Source organism: Tachypleus tridentatus, unplaced genomic scaffold, assembly GCF_004210375.1.
Source record: "Tachypleus tridentatus isolate NWPU-2018 unplaced genomic scaffold, ASM421037v1 Hic_cluster_1, whole genome shotgun sequence".
NCBI lineage: Eukaryota > Metazoa > Arthropoda > Merostomata > Xiphosura > Limulidae > Tachypleus > Tachypleus tridentatus.
The window spans coordinates 22,735,091-22,759,191 of record NW_027467777.1 but is presented as its reverse complement, the minus strand read 5'-3'; the positions used below and the strand labels follow the sequence as shown (position 1 = coordinate 22,759,191).

At 31.3% G+C, this 24,101-nt stretch overlaps 1 protein-coding gene across 1 annotated transcript; it reads right to left on the bottom strand.

Moving 5' to 3' along the window:
• Positions 1–244: 244 nt before the first annotated feature.
• On the bottom strand, positions 245–22,302 carry LOC143241714 (small conductance calcium-activated potassium channel protein-like). Its single transcript, XM_076484941.1, has 6 exons — positions 21,815–22,302; positions 18,800–18,935; positions 13,224–13,334; positions 11,860–11,987; positions 9,054–9,123; positions 245–1,217 (listed from the first exon to the last, which is right to left on the bottom strand). Exons 1-6 carry the CDS (start codon positions 22,300–22,302, stop codon positions 900–902), a joined length of 1,251 nt encoding a protein of 416 aa, XP_076341056.1. The 3' UTR covers positions 245–899.
• Between the last annotated feature and the right edge of the window lie 1,799 nt (positions 22,303–24,101).

The window sequence follows — 24,101 nt, the reverse complement described above, 5'->3', positions numbered from 1 at the left end:
TTTCTCGTGAGTTACTACGAGATTAGGTGAATTTAGGTGTGGTACTGTAGAACAATGAAAGAATTACTTTTATCTTATTACACTAACACTTCAGATCAAAATATTCTGATGAACGAGAACATGTCTCAACGAAATACAGAAAGGATATCATGTAACACAAACATGACATCACAAAACATAACAGTGTGTCTTCGTTAATTATAACCATATAATTGTCGAAAATTCGTAAAAGTCTACGTTCTGTTTTTCCATAGTACTAGTTTAACATTAATTATTTGTAACTGTGAATTGAACTAGGTTTATCTTATTAAGATATATATATTCAATATATATAGTGTTGTTAACTAGGTTAACATTAATTATTTGTAACTGTCAATTGAACTAGGTTTATCTTACTAAGATTAAAAGACTAACTCAGTCGTGTGGTTATTATTTGTTAGACAAACCTATTGAAAATACATCTCCTAAACAATCATACATAGATGGCAGCACATTTAAACAGTGTTTTTGAAAGTGTTAAAAAACATTCCTGGAAAACGCGCTTCCCCGCGAGAAACAAACGAGTAAAATACCTTTTAAAGTTCTATAAGACACCGTGTTTCGATGTTTACTAACTACCTCACCCATAACAATATTGCTTAAACGTGAAGAGAGAAACTACACTGAAAACATAAAATTAGGATAGATTTCACGTTGACCATTATTTTGGTCATACCAGTTTGCTGCTGGATTGTAGAAACATACAACGGATTTTAGCTTTCTAGTTCAGAGTGAGGTTAGCTGTGAGTGGGTAGTCAAAATTTATCAAATCTTTTTATTAAAGGCTTAATGTTTTCATGTTCGGTCTTCAAGTATCCTTAGAGAGAAACACCAGTCACCTGAAGACTGAAAGGACACATTTAATTGCTCGTGGAATCAGCTTTAGGCATAAGAGGGGGTAGCCGTACCCCTCTGATATTCTGACCAGTCGTTACATCTACTGGAGACCAATCGGGGTACATAACACCCAGATGAGTGAACTGACTATCTCCCCCTTGTCTCCCAGCATTCAGATCGTCACTCAAGTGTTGGACCAAGGACTGGGTTATGATAATAGGGAGGTTTCGGATCTGTTCCTGAATGTTTCCTATTTCCTCCACTAGTGTCGCTACTTGCTTCTCCATGGTTTCCTGGCGTTGGTTCATATCAGAGACAATCTCGTACACTGTATTCTGGACCTGAATAAAATAAGTAAAAAATTTAGTAAATACACTTAGAGACTTATGAAACTATTAGTGCTAATGCATAATTTGTGTTAGTGCTCAATTAGTGCCAGTGCCCAATAAGTGTTAGTGCCCAATTAGTGTTAGTGCTCAATTCGTGCGAGAAACACATGAATAAGTGCTGATGTAAATTTCGAAAGCATGACAAAGTTGTTATAGCATGTTTTTTTGTGTCGATCAAACCATACACTTCTATTACGGAGAAATAAAGAACTATTTATGAGATAGTTTACGTCATTAATAAAGCCACTGGCGTGTATTACTCAATATTTAGTTACGAACCAAAAGAGTAAACTCTCCAACAGAAGATTCAAACAACACGATAAATTTAAAGTTTACTGACATCTAAACAGACGAGGGAACTTTAATCTAACACTTTCTTAATGGTTAACAAGGAGCTCTTGAAAAATGTAACAAGGATGTGGTGGAAGCTGAGTGCAAACAGAACTTGTTTATAACTAGAAGACCTTACTTGTGGGTGATCGTTTTCTGGTAAGCTCTGACCATCCTTTCCAACCTTTAGGTGCGAGAATTATCTCAGATTTTTACTACCCTACAACAAATCTAGTGAGTACATCTACTGATAAATTGAAGTGAAAACAGAATGCGAAATAAATAAACTAGAAATGTGAAGTGACTTAACTATGAAACAATAAAATTAGTTAATAAAACAAGTAAAAGATATGCATGCACTGATGTCTGATACAGTCCCATAATGCTTCAACTTTGTAAGAGTACAACTTTGAGAAGTTAACACACTACATACAACACATATATTTATATAAGTGGTGAAATTATTCATAAAAACAACAAAAGAAAAATCAAAACATTTTTATTCTAATAAAAAACACAATATACTATTGGTATAGTTTACTAAAGTAAAAAATCCGCTACACCCTGTAGTGATGTTATGACTGTACTGTAGTGTATTTTACAACAATGATGTTCTTACTGTTCTCTGGTGCATTTTACAACAATGATGTTCTTACTGTTCTCTGGTGTATTTTACTACAGTGATGTTCTTACTGTTGTCTGGTGTATATTACTACAATAATGTTCTTACTGTTCTCTGGTGTATTTTACTACAATGATGTTCTTACTGTTGTCTGGTGTACATTACTACAATGATGTTCTTACTGTTATCTGGTGTATTTTACTACAATGATGTTCTTACTGTTGTCTGGTGTATATTACTACAATGATGTTCTTACTGTTGCGTGGTGTATATTACTACAATGATGTTCTTACTGTTCTCTGGTGTATTTTACTACAATGATATTCTTACTGTTCTCTGGTGTATATTACTACAATGATATTCTTACTGTTCTCTGGTGTATATTACTACAATGATATTCTTACTGTTTTTTGGTGTATATTACTACAATGATGTTCTTACTGTTGCGTGGTGTATATTACTACAATGATGTTCTTACTGTTCTCTGGTGTATTTTACTACAATGATGTTCTTACTGTTGTCTGGTGTATATTACTACAATGATGTTCTTACTGTTGTCTGGTGTATATTACTACAATGATGTTCTCACTGTTCTCTGGTGTATTTTACTACAATGATGTTCTTACTGTTCTCTGGTGTATTTTACTACAATGATGTTCTTACTGTTCTCTGGTGTATATTACTACAAAGATATTCTTACTGTTCTCTGGTGTATATTACTACAATGATATTCTTACTGTTCTTTGGTGTATATTACTACAATGATGTTCTTACTGTTGCGTGGTGTATATTACTACAATGATGTTCCTACTATTCTCTGGTGTATATTACTACAATGATATTCTTACTGTTGTCTGGTGTATATTACTACAATGATATTCTTACTGTTGTCTGGTGTATATTACTACAATGATGTTCTAACTGTTCTCTGGTGTATTTTACTACAATGATATTCTTACTGTTGTCTGGTGTATTTTACTACAATGATGTTCTAACTGTTCTCTGGTGTATTTTACTACAATGATATTCCTACTGTTGTCTGCTGTATATTACTACAATGATGTTCTTACTATTCTCTGGTGTATTTTACTACAATAATGTTCTTACTATTCTCTGGTGTATATTACTACAATGATGTTCTTTCTATTGTCTGGTGTATTTTACTACAATGATGTTCTTACTATTGTCTGGTGTATTTTACTACAATGATGTTCTTACTATTGTCTGGTGTATTTTACTACAATGATATTCTTAGTGTTCTCTGGTGTATATTACTACAATGATGTTCTTTCTATTGTCTGGTGTATTTTACTACAATGATGTTCTTACTATTGTCTGGTGTATTTTACTACAATGAAGTTCTTACTGTTCTCTGGTGTATTTTATGACAATGATATTCTTACTGTTCTCTGGTGTATTTTACGACAGTGATATTCTTACTGTTGTCTGGTGTATATTACTACAATGATATTCTTACTGTTTTCTGGTGTATTTTACTACAGTGATATTCTTACTGTTGTCTTGTGTATATTACTACAATGATGTTCTTACTATTCTCTGCTGTATATTACTACAATGATGTTCTTACTATTCTCTGGTGTATATTACTACAATGATGTTCTTACTATTCTCTGGTGTATATTACTACAATGATATTCTTACGGTTGTCTGGTGTATATTACTACAATGATATTCTTACTATTCTCTGGTGTATATTACTACAATGATGTTCTTACTATTCTCTGGTGTATAATACTACAATGATGTTCTTTCTGTTCTCTTGTGTATTTTACTACAATGATATTCTTACTGTTGCCTGGTGTATTTTACTACAATGATGTTCTTACTGTTGTCTGGTGTATTTTACTGCAATGATGTTCTTACTGTTGTCTGGTGTATTTTACTACAATGATGTTCTTACTGTTCTCTGGTGTATTTTACTACAATGATATTTTTACTGTTCTCTGGTGTATTTTCTACAATGATATTCTTACTGTTGTCTGGTGTATATTACCACAATGATGTTTTTACTATTCTCTGGTGTATATTACTACAATGATATTCTTACTGTTGTCTGGTGTATTTTACTACAATGATATTCTTACTGTTCTCTGGTGTATATTACTACAATGATGTTTTACTGTTCTTTGGTGTATATTACTACAATAATGTTCTTACTGTTGCGTGGTGTATATTACTACAATGATGTTCCTACTATTCTCTGATGTATATTACTACAATGATATTCTTACTGTTGTCTGGTGTATATTACTACAATGATGTTCTTACTGTTTTCTGGTGTATTTTACTACAATGATATTCTTACTGTTGTATGGTGTATATTACTACAATGATGTTCTTACTATTCTCTGGTGTATAATACTACAATGATGTTCTTTCTGTTGTCTGGTGAATTTTACTACAATGATGTTCTTACTGTTGTCTGGTGTATTTTACTACAATGATATTCTTACTGTTCTCTGGTGTATTTCTACAATGATATTCTTACTGTTCTCTTGTGTATTTTACTACAATGATATTCTTACTGTTGCCTGGTGTATTTTACTACAATGATGTTCTTACTGTTGTCTGGTGTATTTTACTGCAATAATGTTCTTACTGTTGTCTGGTGTATTTTACTACAATGATGTTCTTACTGTTCTCTGGTGTATTTCTACAATGATATTCTTACTGTTCTCTGGTGTATTTTACGACAGTGATATTCTTACTGTTGTCTGGTGTATATTACAACAATGATATTCTTACTGTTGTCTGGTGTATTTTACTACAGTGATATTCTTACTGTTGCCTCGTGTATATTACTACAATGATGTTCTTACTATTCTCTGCTGTAAATTACTACAATGATGTTCTTACTATTCTCTGGTGTATATTACTACAATGATATTCTTACTGTTGTCTGGTGTATAATACTACAATGATGTTCTTACTATTCTCTGGTGTATATTACTGCAATGATGTTCTTACTATTCTCTGGTGTATAATACTACAATGATGTTCTTTCTGTTCTCTTGTGTATTTTACTACAATGATGTTCTTACTGTTGCCTGGTGTATTTTACTACAGTGATGTTCTTACTGTTGTCTGGTGTATTTTACTGCAATGATGTTCTTACTGTTGTCTGGTGTATTTTACTACAATGATGTTCTTACTGTTGTCTGGTGTATATTACTACAATGATATTCTTACTGTTGTCTGGTGTATTTTACTACAATGATATTCTTACTGTTGTCTGGTGTATATTACTACAATGATATTGTTACTGTTCTCTGGTGTATATTACTACAATGATGTTTTACTGTTCTTTGGTGTATATTACTACAATAATGTTCTTAGTGTTGCGTGGTGTATATTACTACAATGATGTTCCTACTATTCTCTGATGTATATTACTACAATGATATTCTTACTGTTGTCTGGTGTATATTATTACAATGATGTTCTTACTGTTTTCTGGTGTATTTTACTACAATGATATTCTTACTGTTGTCTGGTGTATATTACTACAATGATGTTCTTACTATTCTCTGGTGTATAATACTACAATGATGTTCTTTCTGTTGTCTGGTGTATTTTACTACAATGATGTTCTTTCTGTTCTCTTGTGTATTTTACTACAATGATATTCTTACTGTTGCCTGGTGTATTTTACTACAATGATGTTCTTACTGTTGTCTGGTGTATTTTACTGCAATGATGTTCTTACTGTTGTCTGGTGTATTTTACTACAATGATGTTCTTACTGTTGTCTGGTGTATTTTACTACAATGATATTCTTACTGTTCTCTGGTGTATTTCTACAATGATATTCTTACTGTTGTCTGGTGTATATTACCACAATGATGTTTTTACTATTCTCTGGTGTATATTACTACAATGATATTCTTACTGTTGTCTGGTGTATATTACTACAATGATATTCTTACTGTTCTCTGGTGTATTTTACTGCAATGATGTTCTTACTGTTGTCTGGTGTATTTTACTACAATGATATTCTTACTGTTGTCTGGTGTATATTACTACAATGATATTCTTACTGTTCTCTGGTGTATATTACTACAATGATGTTTTACTATTCTCTGATGTATATTACTACAATGATATTCTTACTGTTGTCTGGTGTATATTACTACAATGATGTTCTTACTGTTTTCTGGTGTATTTTACTACAATGATGTTCTTACTGTTCTCTGGTGTATTTTACGACAATGATATTCTTACTGTTCTCTGGTGTATTTTACGACAGTGATATTCTTACTGTTGTCTGGTGTATATTACTACAATGATATTCTTACTGTTGTCTGGTGTATTTTACTACAGTGATATTCTTGCTGTTGTCTGGTGTATATTACTACAATGATGTTCTTACTATTCTCTGCTGTATATTACTACAATGATGTTCTTACTATTCTCTGGTGTATATTACTACAATGATGTTCTTACTATTCTCTGGTGTATAATACTACAATGATGTTCTTTCTGTTCTCTTGTGTATTTTACCACAATGATATTCTTACTGTTGCCTGGTGTATTTTACTACAATGATGTTCTTACTGTTGTCTGGTGTATTTTACTACAATGATATTCTTACTGTTCTCTGGTGTATTTTCTACAATGATATTCTTACTGTTGTCTGGTGTATATTACCACAATGATGTTTTTACTATTCTCTGGTGTATATTACTACAGTGATATTCTTACTGTTGTCTGGTGTATTTTACTACAATGATATTCTTACTGTTGTCTGGTGTATATTACTACAATGATATTCTTACTGTTCTCTGGTGTATATTACTACAATGATGTTTTACTGTTCTTTGGTGTATATTACTACAATAATGTTCTTACTGTTGCGTGGTGTATATTACTACAATGATGTTCCTACTATTCTCTGATGTATATTACTACAATGATATTCTTACTGTTGTCTGGTGTATATTACTACAATGATGTTCTTACTGTTTTCTGGTGTATTTTACTACAATAATATTCTTACTGTTGTCTGGTGTATATTACTACAATGATGTTCTTACTATTCTCTGGTGTATAATACTACAATGATGTTCTTTCTGTTGTCTGGTGTATATTACCACAATGATGTTTTTACTATTCTCTGGTGTATATTACTACAATGATATTCTTACTGTTCTCTGGTGTATTTTACTGCAATGATGTTCTTACTGTTGTCTGGTGTATTTTACTACAATGATATTCTTACTGTTGTCTGGTGTATATTACTACAATGATATTCTTACTGTTCTCTGGTGTATATTACTACAATGATGTTTTACTGTTCTTTGGTGTATTTTACTACAATGATGTTCTTACTGTTCTCTGGTGTATTTTACGACAATGATATTCTTACTGTTCTCTGGTGTATTTTACGACAGTGAAATTCTTACTGTTGTCTGGTGTATTTTACTACAGTGATATTCTTGCTGTTGTCTGGTGTATATTACTACAATGATGTTCTTACTATTCTCTGCTGTATATTACTACAATGATGTTCTTACTATTCTCTGGTGTATATTACTACAATGATGTTCTTACTATTCTCTGGTGTATAATACTACAATGATGTTCTTTCTGTTCTCTTGTGTATTTTACTACAATGATATTCTTACTGTTGCCTGGTGTATTTTACTACAATGATGTTCTTACTGTTGTCTGGTGTATTTTACTACAATGATATTCTTACTGTTCTCTGGTGTATTTTCTACAATGATATTCTTACTGTTGTCTGGTGTATATTACCACAATGATGTTTTTACTATTCTCTGGTGTATATTACAACAATGACATTCTTACTGTTGTCTGGTGTATTTTACTACAATGATATTCTTACTGTTGTCTGGTGTATATTACTACAATGATATTCTTACTGTTCTCTGGTGTATATTACTACAATGATGTTTTACTGTTCTTTGGTGTATATTACTACAATAATGTTCTTACTGTTGCGTGGTGTATATTACTACAATGATGTTCCTACTATTCTCTGATGTATATTACTACAATGATATTCTTACTGTTGTCTGGTGTATATTACTACAATGATGTTCTTACTGTTTTCTGGTGTATTTTACTACAATGATATTCTTACTGTTGTCTGGTGTATATTACTACAATGATGTTCTTACTATTCTCTGGTGTATAATACTACAATGATGTTCTTTCTGTTGTCTGGTGTATATTACTACAATGATATTCTTACTGTTCTCTGGTGTATTTTCTACAATGATATTCTTACTGTTGTCTGGTGTATATTACCACAACGATGTTTTTACTATTCTCTGGTGTATATTACTACAATGATATTCTTACTGTTGTCTGGTGTATTTTACTACAATGATATTCTTACTGTTGTCTGGTGTATATTACTACAATGATATTCTTACTGTTCTCTGGTGTATATTACTACAATGATGTTTTACTGTTCTTTGGTGTATATTACTACAATAATGTTCTTACTGTTGCGTGGTGTATATTACTACAATGATGTTCCTACTATTCTCTGATGTATATTACTACAATGATATTCTTACTGTTGTCTGGTGTATATTACTACAATGATTTTCTTACTGTTGTCTGGTGTATTTTACTACAATGATGTTCTTACTGTTGTCTGGTGTATTTTACTACAATGATGTGTTCTCCTGTGTGTTCTACTGATATGGTATTACTACTGCACGTGACATACAAGTAGACCTTGTAGTCCAATGTATTCACTTCTTACCCGTAATAGTAGTCTTGTAGTATGTAGTACATGTGTGACATAGACGTGGACCTTGATGTCCGATATAAGCAATTCTTACCTTTGCCATATCATTAATAGTGCTGGAACTGTCCATAAGTTTTTCTTGGTCCATTTTAACTTTTCTCAGACTGAAATGAAGAATGTAGCAGAATTATGACAGTTACTGCTAGAAAAATGTAATTTCTGGTTTTGATGTAATTGCATAGAGCACCTACTACTAGTTCCATAAATTAACAACATCTGCAAATATTATTCAACAATATGGTTAGAGTATATGAAAACAATAGTATATGACATAACAATTTTGTCACAAAATAACAAAACACCTGTTTGTCCAACAGAATAGTATGGATACAGATTAACAAAACATTTGTACATTTTTTATAAAAATACGATTACACTGTAATAAAACTGTTTTATATCATATAAAGAACATTGGTTACAAGTTATTTAATCTCTTTGTCCTGAAGGATGAGATGGTTACATTAAGAGAAAGAACAAAACATCTTGAATAATACGTTTAACTATTTCTCAAGACTATGAACAAGAGAACATAGACACGTGATAAAATAAAACTCTGGTAAACTATAACAAAATATTTCTAAACACTATGAACAAGAGAACATTAAAACATGAAAACATAAACAAACTGATAAATTACAACAAACTACTTCTAAAGACGAGGAACAAGAGGAAACTGAAATATGAGAACGTGAAACACCGTTAAATTATAGCATAACTACTTCTAAATAAACTTAAAGAATGTACACACACATGATAACATAAAACTGGTGTATAAAACAAGAGAACACTGACACATGATAACATAAAACTGGTGTATAAAACAAGAGAACACTGACACATGATAACATAAAACTGGTGTATAAAACAAGAGAACACTGACACATGATAACATAAAACTGGTGTATAAAACAAGAGGACATTGACACATGATAACATAAAACTGGTGTATAAAACAAGAGGACACTGACACATGATAACATAAAACTGGTAAATTATAATAAACTACTTCTAAAGAAACTTAATGAATGTACACACACATGATAACATAAAACTGGTAAATTATAATAAACTACTTCTAAAGAAACTTAATGAATGTACACACACATGATAACATAAAACTGGTAAATTATAATAAACTACTTCTAAAGAAACTTAATGAATGTACACACACATGATAACATAAAACTGGTAAATTATAGCATAACTACTTCTAAAGAAACTTAATGAATGTACACACACATGATAACATAAAACTGGTAAATTATAATAAACTACTTCTAAATACACTTAATGAATGTACAAACACATGATAACATAAAACTGGTAAATTATAGCATAACTACTTCTAAATAAACTTAATGAATGTACACACACATGATAACATAAAACTGGTAAATTATAATAAACTACTTCTAAATACACTTAATGAATGTACAAACACATGATAACATAAAACTGGTAAATTATAGCATAACTACTTCTAAATAAACTTGATGAATGTACACACACATGATAACATAAAACTGGTAAATTATAATAAACTACTTCTAAATACACTTAATGAATGTACAAACACATGATAACATAAAACTGGTAAATTATAGCATAACTACTTCTAAATACACTTAATGAATGTACACACACATGATAACATAAAACTGGTAAATTATAATAAACTACTTCTAAAGAAACTTAATGAATGTACACACACATGATAACATAAAACTGGTAAATTATAATAAACTACTTCTAAAGAAACTTAATGAATGTACACACACATGATAACATAAAACTGGTAAATTATAGCATAACTACTTCTAAAGAAACTTAATAAATGTACACACACATGATAACATAAAACTAGTAAATTATAGCATAACAACTTCTAAAGAAACTTAATGAATGTACACACACATGATAACATAAAACTGGTAAATTATAGCATAACTACTTCTAAAGAAACTTAATGAATGTACACACACATGATAACATAAAACTGGTAAATTATAGCATAACTACTTCTAAATAAACTTAATGAATGTACACACACATGATAACATAAAACTGGTAAATTATAATAAACTACTTCTAAATAAACTTAATGAATGTACACACACATGATAACATAAAACTGGTAATTTATAGCATAACTACTTCTAAATACACTTAATGAATGTACACACACATGATAACATAAAACTGGTAAATTATAATAAACTACTTCTAAATAAACTTAATGAATGTACACACACATGATAACATAAAACTGGTAATTTATAGCATAACTACTTCTAAATAAACTTAATGAATGTACAAACACATGATAACATAAAACTGGTAAATTATAGCATAACTACTTCTAAATACACTTAATGAATGTACACACACATGATAACATAAAACTGGTAATTTATAGCATAACTACTTCTAAATACACTTAATGAATGTACACACACATGATAACATAAAACTGGTAATTTATAATATTACTAATTCTAAAGACAAAGAACAAGAGAACACTGACTTATGATAACGTAAAACACTGGTAATTTATATTATTACTACTTCTAAAGACTAAGAAAAAGAGAACACTGACACATGATAACTTAGAAGACAAGCACATTATAATATATAAAGATGGATTAATTAAAAGTATACCTTTTTTTTAAATTCAACCACAGAAAAGTATAATGCAAGAGAATTATTTCAATTGGACAAACGACATGTTTGTAGTAAACAAACACAATCAAACCTTATTTTTTTAAATAAGAGTATGTATCTTTTACAATGTTATTACTTTGTTACCAAGTTACAGGAATCTAATTTATAATTCTGTCTACCTGTAAATGGCCAGAAGAAATTTTCGCTGGTGATGTCTGACTTTGCCAAAATTTACTCGTTTAACCAGTTTGGTGTTCCTATAGATTAACCATGTTTCTCGCAGAACATTTGCTGCTGCATTTTTTAGCTAAAAAATTAAAATGAAATGATGTTTATTCAATAAATGTATTTAATAAATATGACACACTATTGTCATTAACAAAAGTTGCTGTTGACGGATTTACATTTAGCTTAAATTAGATATCATTCGTTTATATCTTTGGAATTTATAACACCACCAACATACAGTGATATTACTATAAAAATCCTAACACAGTGGAAAGTATACAGAAACTTAATAACGTATTAACTTCAAGGAATCTCAATATTCATTATAAATATCCTCATATATTTGTTCTTTTTGTAACATCAATACTCAGTGCATTATAAATATCCTCATATATTTGTTCTTTTTGTAACATCAATACTCAGTGCATTATAAATATCCTCATATATTTGTTCCTTATATAAAATCAATACTCAGTGCATTATAAATATCCTCATATATTTGTTCTTTTTGTAACATCAATACTCAGTGCATTATAAATATCCTCATATATTTGTTCTTTATATAAAATCAATACTCAGTACATTATAAATATCCTCATATATTTGTTCTTTTTGTAACATCAACACTCAGTGTATAATAAATATTCTCATATATTTGTTCTTTATATAAAATCAATAATCAGTGCATTATAAATATCCTCATATATTTGTTCTTTTTGTAACATCAATACTCAGTGTGTTATAAATATCGTCATATATTTGTTCTTTTTGTAACATCAATACTCAGTGTATTATAAATATCCTCATATATTTGTTCTTTTTGTAACATCAATACTCAGTGCATTATAAATATCCTTATATCTTTGTTCTTTTTGTAACATCAATACTCAGTGTATGAGAAATATCCTCATATATTTGTTCTTTTTGTAACATCAATACTCAGTGTATGATAAATATCCTCATATATATGAACAGATATTGAATTTCATTCAGAAAGGCCTGAAATAAAAGGTTTGGCTTGAATGTAATTTTCACGAGTTTGTATTTCAAAAAAAGACATTAGATATTTATGATAGCCTGCGACGCGGCCGTACTAGAGACAGAACTTTTGCTACACAGCATTTAACGCAAATACGATACAGTCTAGAAATGAGATTCTAGCCGGTTGTTTCTATCGAATATCTGTCATATTAGTGATACGTACATGCCAGATGTTAACTCGTTTATTTAATTGCGTTTATGTTATATTAGTAACACATACATATCAGATACTAACGTGTTGGGTTATTTAAGTATCTATTATTTTAATACTAACCCGTTTAGTTAGTTGCGTGTGCACCATGAAGTTGTGGACATGCTTTTCAGCCCGAGTAAGCTCCAGTTTTCGGGCTATAACAGCTACAACGAGGGCTGTACATCCGGCTCCCTGGGAGACGTCAGTAAATAGTTAAACAACAGAGATAACAGATGAAGTTCTGGTATATCTAATTTTAAAACTATCCTACTTTAATGATACAATGATCAGTACAAAAACCAACAGACGTTAGTTGATATGCTACAAAAATTCGTTCATAGTTATTAGAAAATAAAGCAATTCAGAATTGAGTGTTTCATCAAATGTTTACATTAAATTACCTCAAACTGTACCTGCATTACAATTGGTACTTGTGTGTGTGTGTGTGTCTGTAAAATGTATACAAACACTTTACACAAGATGGACAATTAGCATAAAACAGCCCTCTCAAGATTTGTCCTGGATCTAAATATGGATCCAGATATTGGATTACTTTGAAACATGTGTTCATAACAGAGAGATGGGACATCTTTACGGTTTTGTCTCAATAGTTCTCAATCGTATAACCTGATTGGTACTATATTCCATTAAAGTTGAGTCTCCTCGTTACACTATAATAAATGGTCAAGGATTCTCAATATGAGGAGGATTTTCTGAGTCTTCTATCTGACAATATCCAGTGTGAACTCACGGCATGTGGAAAAGGTTAATAGTGTTGTTCAGTCTCTGTGGTTGTTCTTATACGTTGAAATACTTCACAATATTGTCTTGTTTTTTCGGATTTAGACACTTTATTAGCAGTGAAAGCTAGATAAGTTCTACCCAACACTGTTCATTTCAACACTATATCTCTTAGCAACTTAGTAGTTATAACCAGTATTGTTCAACTGAACAATGTGTCTCTTAGCAATAGTTCAGTTAATAACATCCATTTATAACCAGTATTGTTTATCTAAACAATGTGTCTCTTAGCAACATACTCCAGTTAATAACATCCAGTTATATCCTCTTAATAACATAGCTCAGATAATAATATCCAATTTTGCCAAATACTGTTCATCTAAAAATACGTGTTTGTTAAAAACACAGCAAAACTAATAATCTTTCTCAGATTTCGTATTTTAGAGTTACTATATTATGTCCGGTTGAGAAGACAACATAGTTTATCGTACCAGTGAAACACAAGAAAAGCAACTGAAAAATGTTATATTGATTTGTTTAATCTAATATTACTTGTACATAAAATATACACAATGTATATGTGATCTCTACGTAAAAGTTACACTTGTTCAAAATTACATCTTTATGGACATAATTACATCCCTTGCTGTAATCTTTCTCAGTTTCCAGTAATAATCGTTGTTTTGTAACTAACACCTGGAAGATCACATTTTCCTGGTACGTAATAGCTTCATATCAACACAGAGAAAACTCGTCATCGGTTGTCATTGGAATAATGAATACTTACGTCATGCAAGGTTAGTTAATCAATGTTGTGATGTCGGAATGAAATGGTAAATTAGGTTTTGTATTTTATATATCGGCCCACTTTTCTTTCGCATATTATATTTTTCTACTTATTATTACATAGAGGATTGTGTAAATGCTATAATAAAAGGCTAGAATATTAAAAATAGCTAATCGTGTTGAAGCCGTATAATAGACACGATAGGACGGATTGTATCAGAACTACATTTTGACATTGTTTCGTATTACGCGGTTAGTATGATCCTACCGAAAATTAATAACGTTTTGGAAAGGGTATGTAGCAACCTTCTTTGATGTAATATATTTATGCACTCAGATTAGAAATATATGTTCAGGTAGGGAATTAATATAAATATATGTAGCTCTTGTACTAAATGACAAGGTAAATGTAGGAACATGGATCATCTTTGGGTACCAGGATCCTCAAGAAAAAGGCTTACATTGAGTCGTAACTCAGACGAAGTAAAACAGTACATTTTTTGTATCAGATGATAATCCATCAACAGAAAGATCAGTAGTGAAAGCTCTTTCCATGTTCCAGGCACCAACATAGTTCAGATGGATATATATTGGAAGAACTTTAAAAGTTACATGCACATGTATTGTATCAGTTTAACAGCGAAATACCTCAAGCAGCTGTAGAATGAGACAGGTATTAATGATATTGCGAACGAAGACATACCAATTAAGTCACCAGATACAGCTTATGGGTTTATGTTTGACTGGACTGCAGAAATAGGTGCTGGTATACCTTCGATATTTATATCAGATGGATTATGAAAGGAAGAAGAAAATAGAGGCATAGTGTGAACACCAAATCTTTACAACGGAGAATGTTCGAGTTAACATAATTTAGACATCGTTTATATTAATACAATGAACTCAAGCACGTTTCTATTTTATATTCTATAGTAGTTTTACGTTCCAAACAGTATTTTCTATACTAGTGTTATGTTAGAAACATAATATATTCTATACTAGTGATATATTTCAAACACGATATTCTATACTAGTGTTATAATACAAGTATTCTGTTCTAAAGTAGTTTTATGTTACAAACACTATGTTCTATACCAGTGTCATATTACAAACTGTATATTTTATACTAGTGTTATACTACAAACATGATATTTTAAACTAGTGTTATATCACAAATATTGTATTTTATAGTAGTATTATGATACAAACACTATGTTCTATACTAGTGTTATATAACAAACAGTACATTTTATACTAGTGTCATATTACGAATAATATATTCTAAACTGGTGTTATATTACAAATAGTGTGTTCTATACTAGTGTTATATTACAAATAGTGTGTTCTATACTAGTGTTATATTACAAACAGTATATTCTACTCTAGTGATATAGTACAGAGAGTATATTCTCTAATAGTGTTACATTACAAAAACGATATTCTATACTTGTGTTATATTACAAACTGTATGTTCTATACTGGTTTTATATTACAAACAGGATATTCCATACTGGTGTTATGTTACAAACAGTATGTTCTATACTTGTGTTATATTACAAACAGTATATTTTATACTTGTGTTATATTATAAATAATATATTCTATATTACTGTTATATTACAAACAGTGTCGTTTAATGGTGTTATGTTAAAAGCACAATGTAATATACTAACGTTATATTACAAACAGCATGTTTTATAATAGTTTTATATTACAAATAGGATATTCCGTACTGGTGTTATATTAAAAAGAGTGTGTTCTATAGAATTCTTATGTTACAAACAGCATGTTCTATGCTAGTGTTATATTAGAATATGATATCTTCCACTTGTGCTATACTACAACAGTATACTCTCTACTAGTGTTACATTAGAAACAGTATATCCTATACTAGTGATATATTACAAACAGGATATTCTAAACTAGTGTTATTTCACAAACATTATATTCTGTAGTAGTCTTAGGTTACAAACAGTATGTTCTATACTAGTGTTATATTACAAATATATTCTATACTAGAGTTATATTACAAACAGCATATTCTATACTAGTGTTGTATTTCAAACATGATATTCTATACTAGTGTTGTATTTCAAACATGATATTCTATACTAGAGTCATATCACAATCTTATATTCCATATACGATTTATATTACAAACAGAGTGTTCTATACTAGTGTCACATTACAAATATGATATTCTCCACTTGCGCTATATTACAACAGTATATTCTCTACTAAAGTCATATTACAAACAGTATATTCTACACTAGTGATGTATTACGAACAGTGTATTCTATAATAGTCTTGTATTACAAAAAGTATATTGTATACTTGTGTCATGTTACGAACACTATATTCTCTACTAGTGTTATATTACAAACAGCATATTCTGTACTAGTGTTATATTACAACAGTATATTATATAATAGTGTTATACTACAATAGTATATTCTATACCAGTTTTATATTATAAATGGTATATTATATACTAGTGTTATATTATAACAGAATATTCTACCCTAGTGTTATATCAGAAACAGAATATTCTACCCTAGTGTTATATCACAAACAGAATATTCTACCCCAGTGTTATATCACAAACAGAATATTCTACCATAGTGTTATATCACAAATAGAATATTCTACTCTAGTTTTATATCACAAATAGAATATTCTACACTAATTTGGTAGGAAATAATTGCACTGTCATTCACATTTGAAAACTTGTCGTAAGTTAATTATAAATAATAACAAATTATATTTATTGTTGTTTTTTATTGATGAGTGACTATTATCGTGACTGAAATGTTCAAGTTTCTTGATATAAATAGTTCAGAGTTTTGGATCTGAGTGAAACCGAGAGTGTAACACAATTAACTTGTTAAATTTCATGAAGCAAATATACAGATTTACTTAAACGTTTTATGTCTCTAGAGGTGGTTACATTTGTTTTTATTTCATATTCTAATAAGTTTTAATAAGTGGTTACGTCTACCCAGTGATATCTGACATGAACAGCTATTCAACATGGACAACTGATACTTGATGTTTTATTCAGTTTTTGTAGGGATGACCAACTGCAATTTTTTCCAATACGTGAGGTCAAACTGAAATAATTACATTACTTCCAGGACAACAGCATAAACAACGAGAGAATAAGGTACGGGTTATGAGAGATACACGCCCGTCAGTATCTTTTATCTCTGGCTAAAGAACAAACAATAAGGTCCAGTGTTCTAGTCCACGCTCTATATTTCTTCCTTTTTTGCCATCCAACTCATTGGTCATGTAAGATACTGGACGAACTCAACTAAGTGGAAAAACCGATAAGAAGAAGGACAAAAGACCGTCTAGCTTAATCTGTTCTAGAAGATTCCTATACAAGTTTCCTTGAGATTTCTTTAAGGGCTATCCGTAGAAGGTAGAAGACCTTTGTTTCAGTAACAGACCGTTTCGATGGCTGTTCTAGGAGATTCCTACACATGTTTCCTTGACATTTCTTTAAGGGCTATCCGTAGAAGGTAGAAGACCTTTGTTTCAGTAACAGACCGTTTCGATGGCTGTTCTAGAAGATTCCTACACATGTTTCCTTGACATTTCTTTAAGGGCTATCCGTAGAAGGAAGAAGACCTTTGTTTCAGTAACAGACCGTTTCGATGGCTGTTCTAGGAGATTCCTACACATGTTTCCTTGACATTTCTTTAAGGGCTGGCTATTCGTCTTCTACCTTTGTTTCAGTAACAAACCGTTTTGGTGGTTACCTTTTGTTCTACGTACATTTTCCAGTTCATTTTGTGACATTTTTTGTGGGCTGTTTGTCTGTGCACCATACATGAACTGTTATGTTTATCCAGAATCAATAACACAACAAAGATTCTCTTACTGAACACAAATCTCAACAAATACCGTTTGATCAGACTTATAAACAGCGTATTCATACATAAAAGTGTTGGTTTCTTCAGAAACATAAATGTAATTTTCTGGAAGCTTTGTTTGTTTTGTTTCTAAATTGGAATTATTTTCAATGCTTTTAGTGCAAAAAGAAATGATGACTACATACCTACCATAGTCACGTATTTGATACCATGTTTCCATACCCCACAGATAAGAAGTGACCACATACTTACCATAAGGCCCGTGGTTACAGCTATACCTCTACCACAGTACGTGTTTGGTACTATGTCTCCGTACCCCACAGATAAGAATGTTATGACGACCATCCATATGCTGTTTAGAAGATTCGTGTGATCTTCGTCGTGATACCTGGAAACAAAACGTGTGTAACGAGAATCGAAACAACAGTATTTATCTAAAAATCCTTGTTGACCAGTGAATGGCCAGTTAATTATCCATATTTGGAGTTATAAATATATATATATATATTTGATTAGTTATAAATATATATCTATAAATAGTTATAAATATGTATATATATGTTATATAAATATATTTCCACTTTTAGCTTTATTATTTTGATCTAATTTATTACTCATGAAAATTCAGCCAATTTGTGTTGCAACAGTATTGTTACACAACTACACGTTAATAAACTGGTTAAACAAGGACCAGTGATAACAATATTGTTACACAACTACACGTCAATAAACTGGTTAAACAAGGACCAGTGATAACAATATTGTTACACAACTACACGTCAATAAACTGGTTAAACAAGGACCAGTGATAACAATATTGTTTCACAACTACACGTTAATAAACTGGTTAAACAAGGACAAGTGATAACAGTATTGTTACGTAACAACTTCACATAATGAGTTGTAATGATGTGTGGCTACTCAAGGGCTAGTGATAATATTGTTCGACAAGGATCTGGTGAATACTTACGCTGAAAATGTGTTACTTTATGGAAGTTGGGTTAATTAATTATAGGGGGCCAATTTTGTCATGTTTAGAGAGTTTAGATTCGGTTACTAGTACTTACGTAAAATTAGATTAACGTAAACGTATACAAGTAGTACAAAATTAGAACGATTGATGGATGAAAAAATTGTGGCTTTTTATTTTGCGTCCTTATGTTGTACATGTTTAGTTGATAGCGTTTCTTAAAATCAGAGGACTCGAATAATGGATTGACAGTTAAAAACAAATAATTTTAAAACTATTATATTCTTTCAATAAGGGCCCTTTTGTTTACTTTTAGCAAGGTGTGACATTCATTATGAATTATAAACCAATTAAGCAGAGCATATTGTATTTTTATACTTTTGTTTGTAAGATGTTAAAAAAATAAAAACAAATTTATTAAAACATTACCAAACTGGTGACGCTGTCACGTTTCACTTGAAAGTGCATGACCGATTACTACCTGTTAATTCCATGACATCACTAACGACTAGCATTCTAGCGTTCTTTTTTTTTGTACTTATAGAAAGAGAGTTTGTTTCTGAATTTCACGCAAAGCTACACAAGGGCTATCTGCGCTAGCTTTCATTAATTTAGCAGTGTAAGACTAGAGAGAAGGCAGCTAGTCATCACCACCCTCCCCAACTCTTAAGCTTCACTTTTATCAAAGAATAGTGGGATTAACCGTAACATTATAACGCTCCTACGGCTGAAAGGGGCGAGCATGTTTGATGCGACGGGGATTCGAACCTGCGACTCTTAGATTACGAGTCGAACGCCTGAACCCATCTCGCCATGCCGGGCTTTCAAAAGTCAAAAGAACTTCAGCGACAAAAGATATAACGTCTATAACATTACAAAAAACGTGTTAAATAATTCATATGACATTTCCAACAAAATGTCTAAGTGATACATTTAATTTTTATCTCGTATTCTTTAGTGTTTAAAAATGGTACGTTACAACGGTGTTACTTCTTAATTTAAACAGATGACATTTTCCACTTAAATATATCTAATAAGATACTTTCTAAGTTTAACAGCTTGCAATAGTTTCAGTTAAACACGGTAAACGTGGATTAGATGACTAGTTTTGTAACAAAAACTAGTTTAATACATTAAGTAAAATCATACAACAAATGTAAATATTTAATACCACAATTTAGGTCAATCAACTTTGTACACACGAACTTCACTATTTTCGTTCCTTATCTTTAAAACACTAACATGAACAACTTCGCTTTGCTTTTAGATGTTAAAGCTAAGTAAAACTATTGCATTTGATTTAGGTTAGTGAACCTGATGTGCGCTCTTGGCTAGGTTTAGGAAAATTGACATAGAGTAAATTAGGCTTAACCTTATGTGTAGTAGGTTAGGTTTAGTAAAAGTGATGTACAGGGTGTTCGGAAATTTACTGTGCACTTATATATTTATTAACAGACATGTTTCAATATAGAATACAGGTAGTAAATATGAATGACAATTATAAACAATGTTGAAAGTGACTCCCGTTGGCATCAATACAGGCTTGGATCCTTCTTAATTTGTTTCTAAACACCGCTAGCAGTTGCTGGCTTGAAATAGACTGAATAAAATATGATTACAAAACTGCGCAGTAACTTTCCGAACACCCTGTATAATTGATAATAAAAATAAAAGTGACGTGGCTTCATAAACAGATATAATAGCAATGGTTAAAATAACAAGTACACAACGGATTGACAACTTCATATTATTACACAATGTTTCTCACATTTTAAATGAAACAATGTAAGCATAGAAACTGTTACGTCTGATAAAATTCAACTTCTGGCTATTTAATATTTCCAGGAATTATATGATAAATGTTCTATGCTTCTGATACTTGAAATGTACCAAACATTTAACCAAAGAAGAAACTGCTTGATGTAGAGCCTAGTTGTATACAATATAATAACTAAAGATTACTTCACTGTTAGGCCTATCGCAACAATCATTACAAGCAATAAATGAAATAGAAATAACAAACCAGAAGTGAAACAAGTTTCTAGTTAATGAATGTGTTCAACAGGGATACTCCAAAGGATTAGGTAATGTTGTATAGTATAGAAACGTAAGAGTAGGGTTACCATTAAGGAGATTTGATAATGTTATATAGTGTAGATTTAAAACAGTGGTGCTATCTAATATTATATAATGTTGAGATATAATAGTGGATTTGGTGCTAATAAACACAGTACTGGTTTTGTGCTAACCAACACAACAGCGACAACATGTTGATAGAAAACATTGTGCATTCTTACCTCTCACAAAGTCGGAGAGTCCAGCTGGCGATAATCCAGAGGGACACCATAAATACCAGCAACACTGTCCCAGGACATATCGTCATGAGGGTCTTAAGAACAAAACGGGTGTTGAAGTTAATGCGGTTCAGGGCTCCAATACTGCGAGAAGATGCGTCAGTAAAGAGTTTACTGTGTAACAACATCACTCGACATATGAGATAAAGACGTAAAAACATGGGTAATGACAAGACAACGTCTACTGGCACTTCGGTCGACTCGACACGACCTTCTTGATTAGTCAGGCTCGTGGTCCACGTGAAGTAATACTCTCCAGGTATTGGATGCACAGCACTAACAATAATTTCCAGCAAGATTAGGCCTATCCTCTCCCATGTCATAGCTGTCCTCCAATCATCGGCACAGTTGTCGATAAGAAATAACTGAAGAAGGGTGACATTAAAAACCAAGTTACCTGCATTAATTAATTGTAAAGATAATACTATCATTCAAGAAAATAATAACAAGGTATTAAACAGGGCCAATTAAAGGGAGGAGGAAGGCCATTTGTTCCAGGCCTCAAATTTAGACACTTGTTGTTTTTTTGTATTTATTAAGTTTCATGACTTGTATTTGTTTGCTCTCCAATCAGATCAAAATGTATCACCAAAATTATATAAGTTAAATACTCAAACTGTTTCACTGTTCTTTGGGGCTTATGTTTGTCTTATTTTGTTTTCGTGTGCCATCATTTTTTTTAATATTATAAACAAGGGCCTCAAAATATAAAAGTGGACAGGGTTTCTGGAAGTGTCTGGCATTAAGTATTGGAGTCAACAGTTTCTTTTGCCTTTCGTCGGTAAAACAACAGGTATAAAGCCGTTTGTCGCCTATTACCTATAGTAATACGCTTGGCTTCAACATTTACAGGTAGATTACAAAGTCGATTACCGCCTGTCTACTATAATGACATGCTTGTTAAATGGATAAGTGAAATACATTACCAAGACCGTCTGCCTCGAGAAAAACGTAATGAATGCGTGTGTCGAAAGAGTGACAGTTGTGTAGTAGCAACTTTATACAGTTAAAAATAATTATTTAATGAAGATCAAAGGAAAGCGTATTGAAATATTGAAAATACAATATTTTAATTAAAACTGGTTTGCAGAAGAGAAATTATATTCAATTCAAAGTTAATCGTATCTCGTCGTGACTCCTGTCGTCCCCTGTAGGACAGCAAGTTTACGGTTTTACAATGGTACAATCAGAGATTCGATTCCCCTCTGTGGACAGATAGCCCGATGTGATGTGCTGAGAAAACACACACACAAAGACGTGTGTCGGTTGTTCAATCTAGGGTTAACTGCTTTGTATATTTTCACATGTTATATACATGAATATAGTGCTGACACTTGTTGGTTGTTCAAGTTATTGTTACTGACGAGTATAAATTAATATTGTGTAACTTAAGTTTAAAACTTAAAATAAATAAAACAAATTAACACGTTGTCTCCCACACAACCCACAGGTAGGTTGTGAAAGACCCACTAAGACCCGCCGGAAAGTCGTGTTCTATTTTCTTTTTAAAGAGCCACTTTTGGCTGAGACACAACGGCTAAATCAGCCCTAGATAACCATTAAGCAAAATAAGCACGTGCTTAGGCCACGCACCAAGGGAAGAGGGGCACCACAGGGTTTTCCCCCTAACTATCATGCCCTTCACTCTTTCATTGCTGCACTCAACTTAAGCAGATTTGTTTTTGTAATTGTCCTTATCTGTTATGTTATGTCCTTATATGTTATGTGATGTTATGTCCTTATCTGTTATGTTCGACTTTACTCTGCGTTGTTAAAAAAACGTTTTCTTTAGTTCGGTAAGTGACTAAAGTTTTGACAAACTACTAAACTATGTATCTGAAGTTATCGATTTGCGAACGTTACTATAAAGAGCAGTACAAAATGTTGATAAAACTTCAGGTGAAAGATGATCGTATGTTATAATGTCTCACCTTGAAGATGAAATGTTGTTTTCATTCATTCCTTCTGCTGTGACTATTTATAATAAATTGCAGGCAGTTGAACTGTTTTGTTTTACCTTGTATTGCTTTATTCAGTCACATCTACAGTAAAATAAGACTATAATACAACAGAAACATAAGTCAAACTAAATGGTGACAGATGTATACAGAGACGTGGCTAGTTTTATGTTTTTTTCGGCTTCTGTTTTCGTACATTATGTTTAGGTTTGTTTTAGTTTTATTTGCGTTAGTGTTACATTATTCATGCGTGTTTTGTAATATTTATATAA

Bases quoted from the DNA above. Each gene is read 5' to 3' on its own strand.
- LOC143241714 (XM_076484941.1), bottom strand. From the start codon at position 22,302: ATGATAGTATTATCTTTACAATTAATTAATGCAGGTAACTTGGTTTTT. The intron at 18,936-21,814 runs GTAAGAATGCAC...TTTTGTTTCCAG, and splicing joins ACTCTCCGACTTTGTGAGAG to GTATCACGACGAAGATCACA. The intron at 13,335-18,799 runs GTAAGTATGTGG...GACGTCTCCCAG, and splicing joins CTGTAACCACGGGCCTTATG to GGAGCCGGATGTACAGCCCT.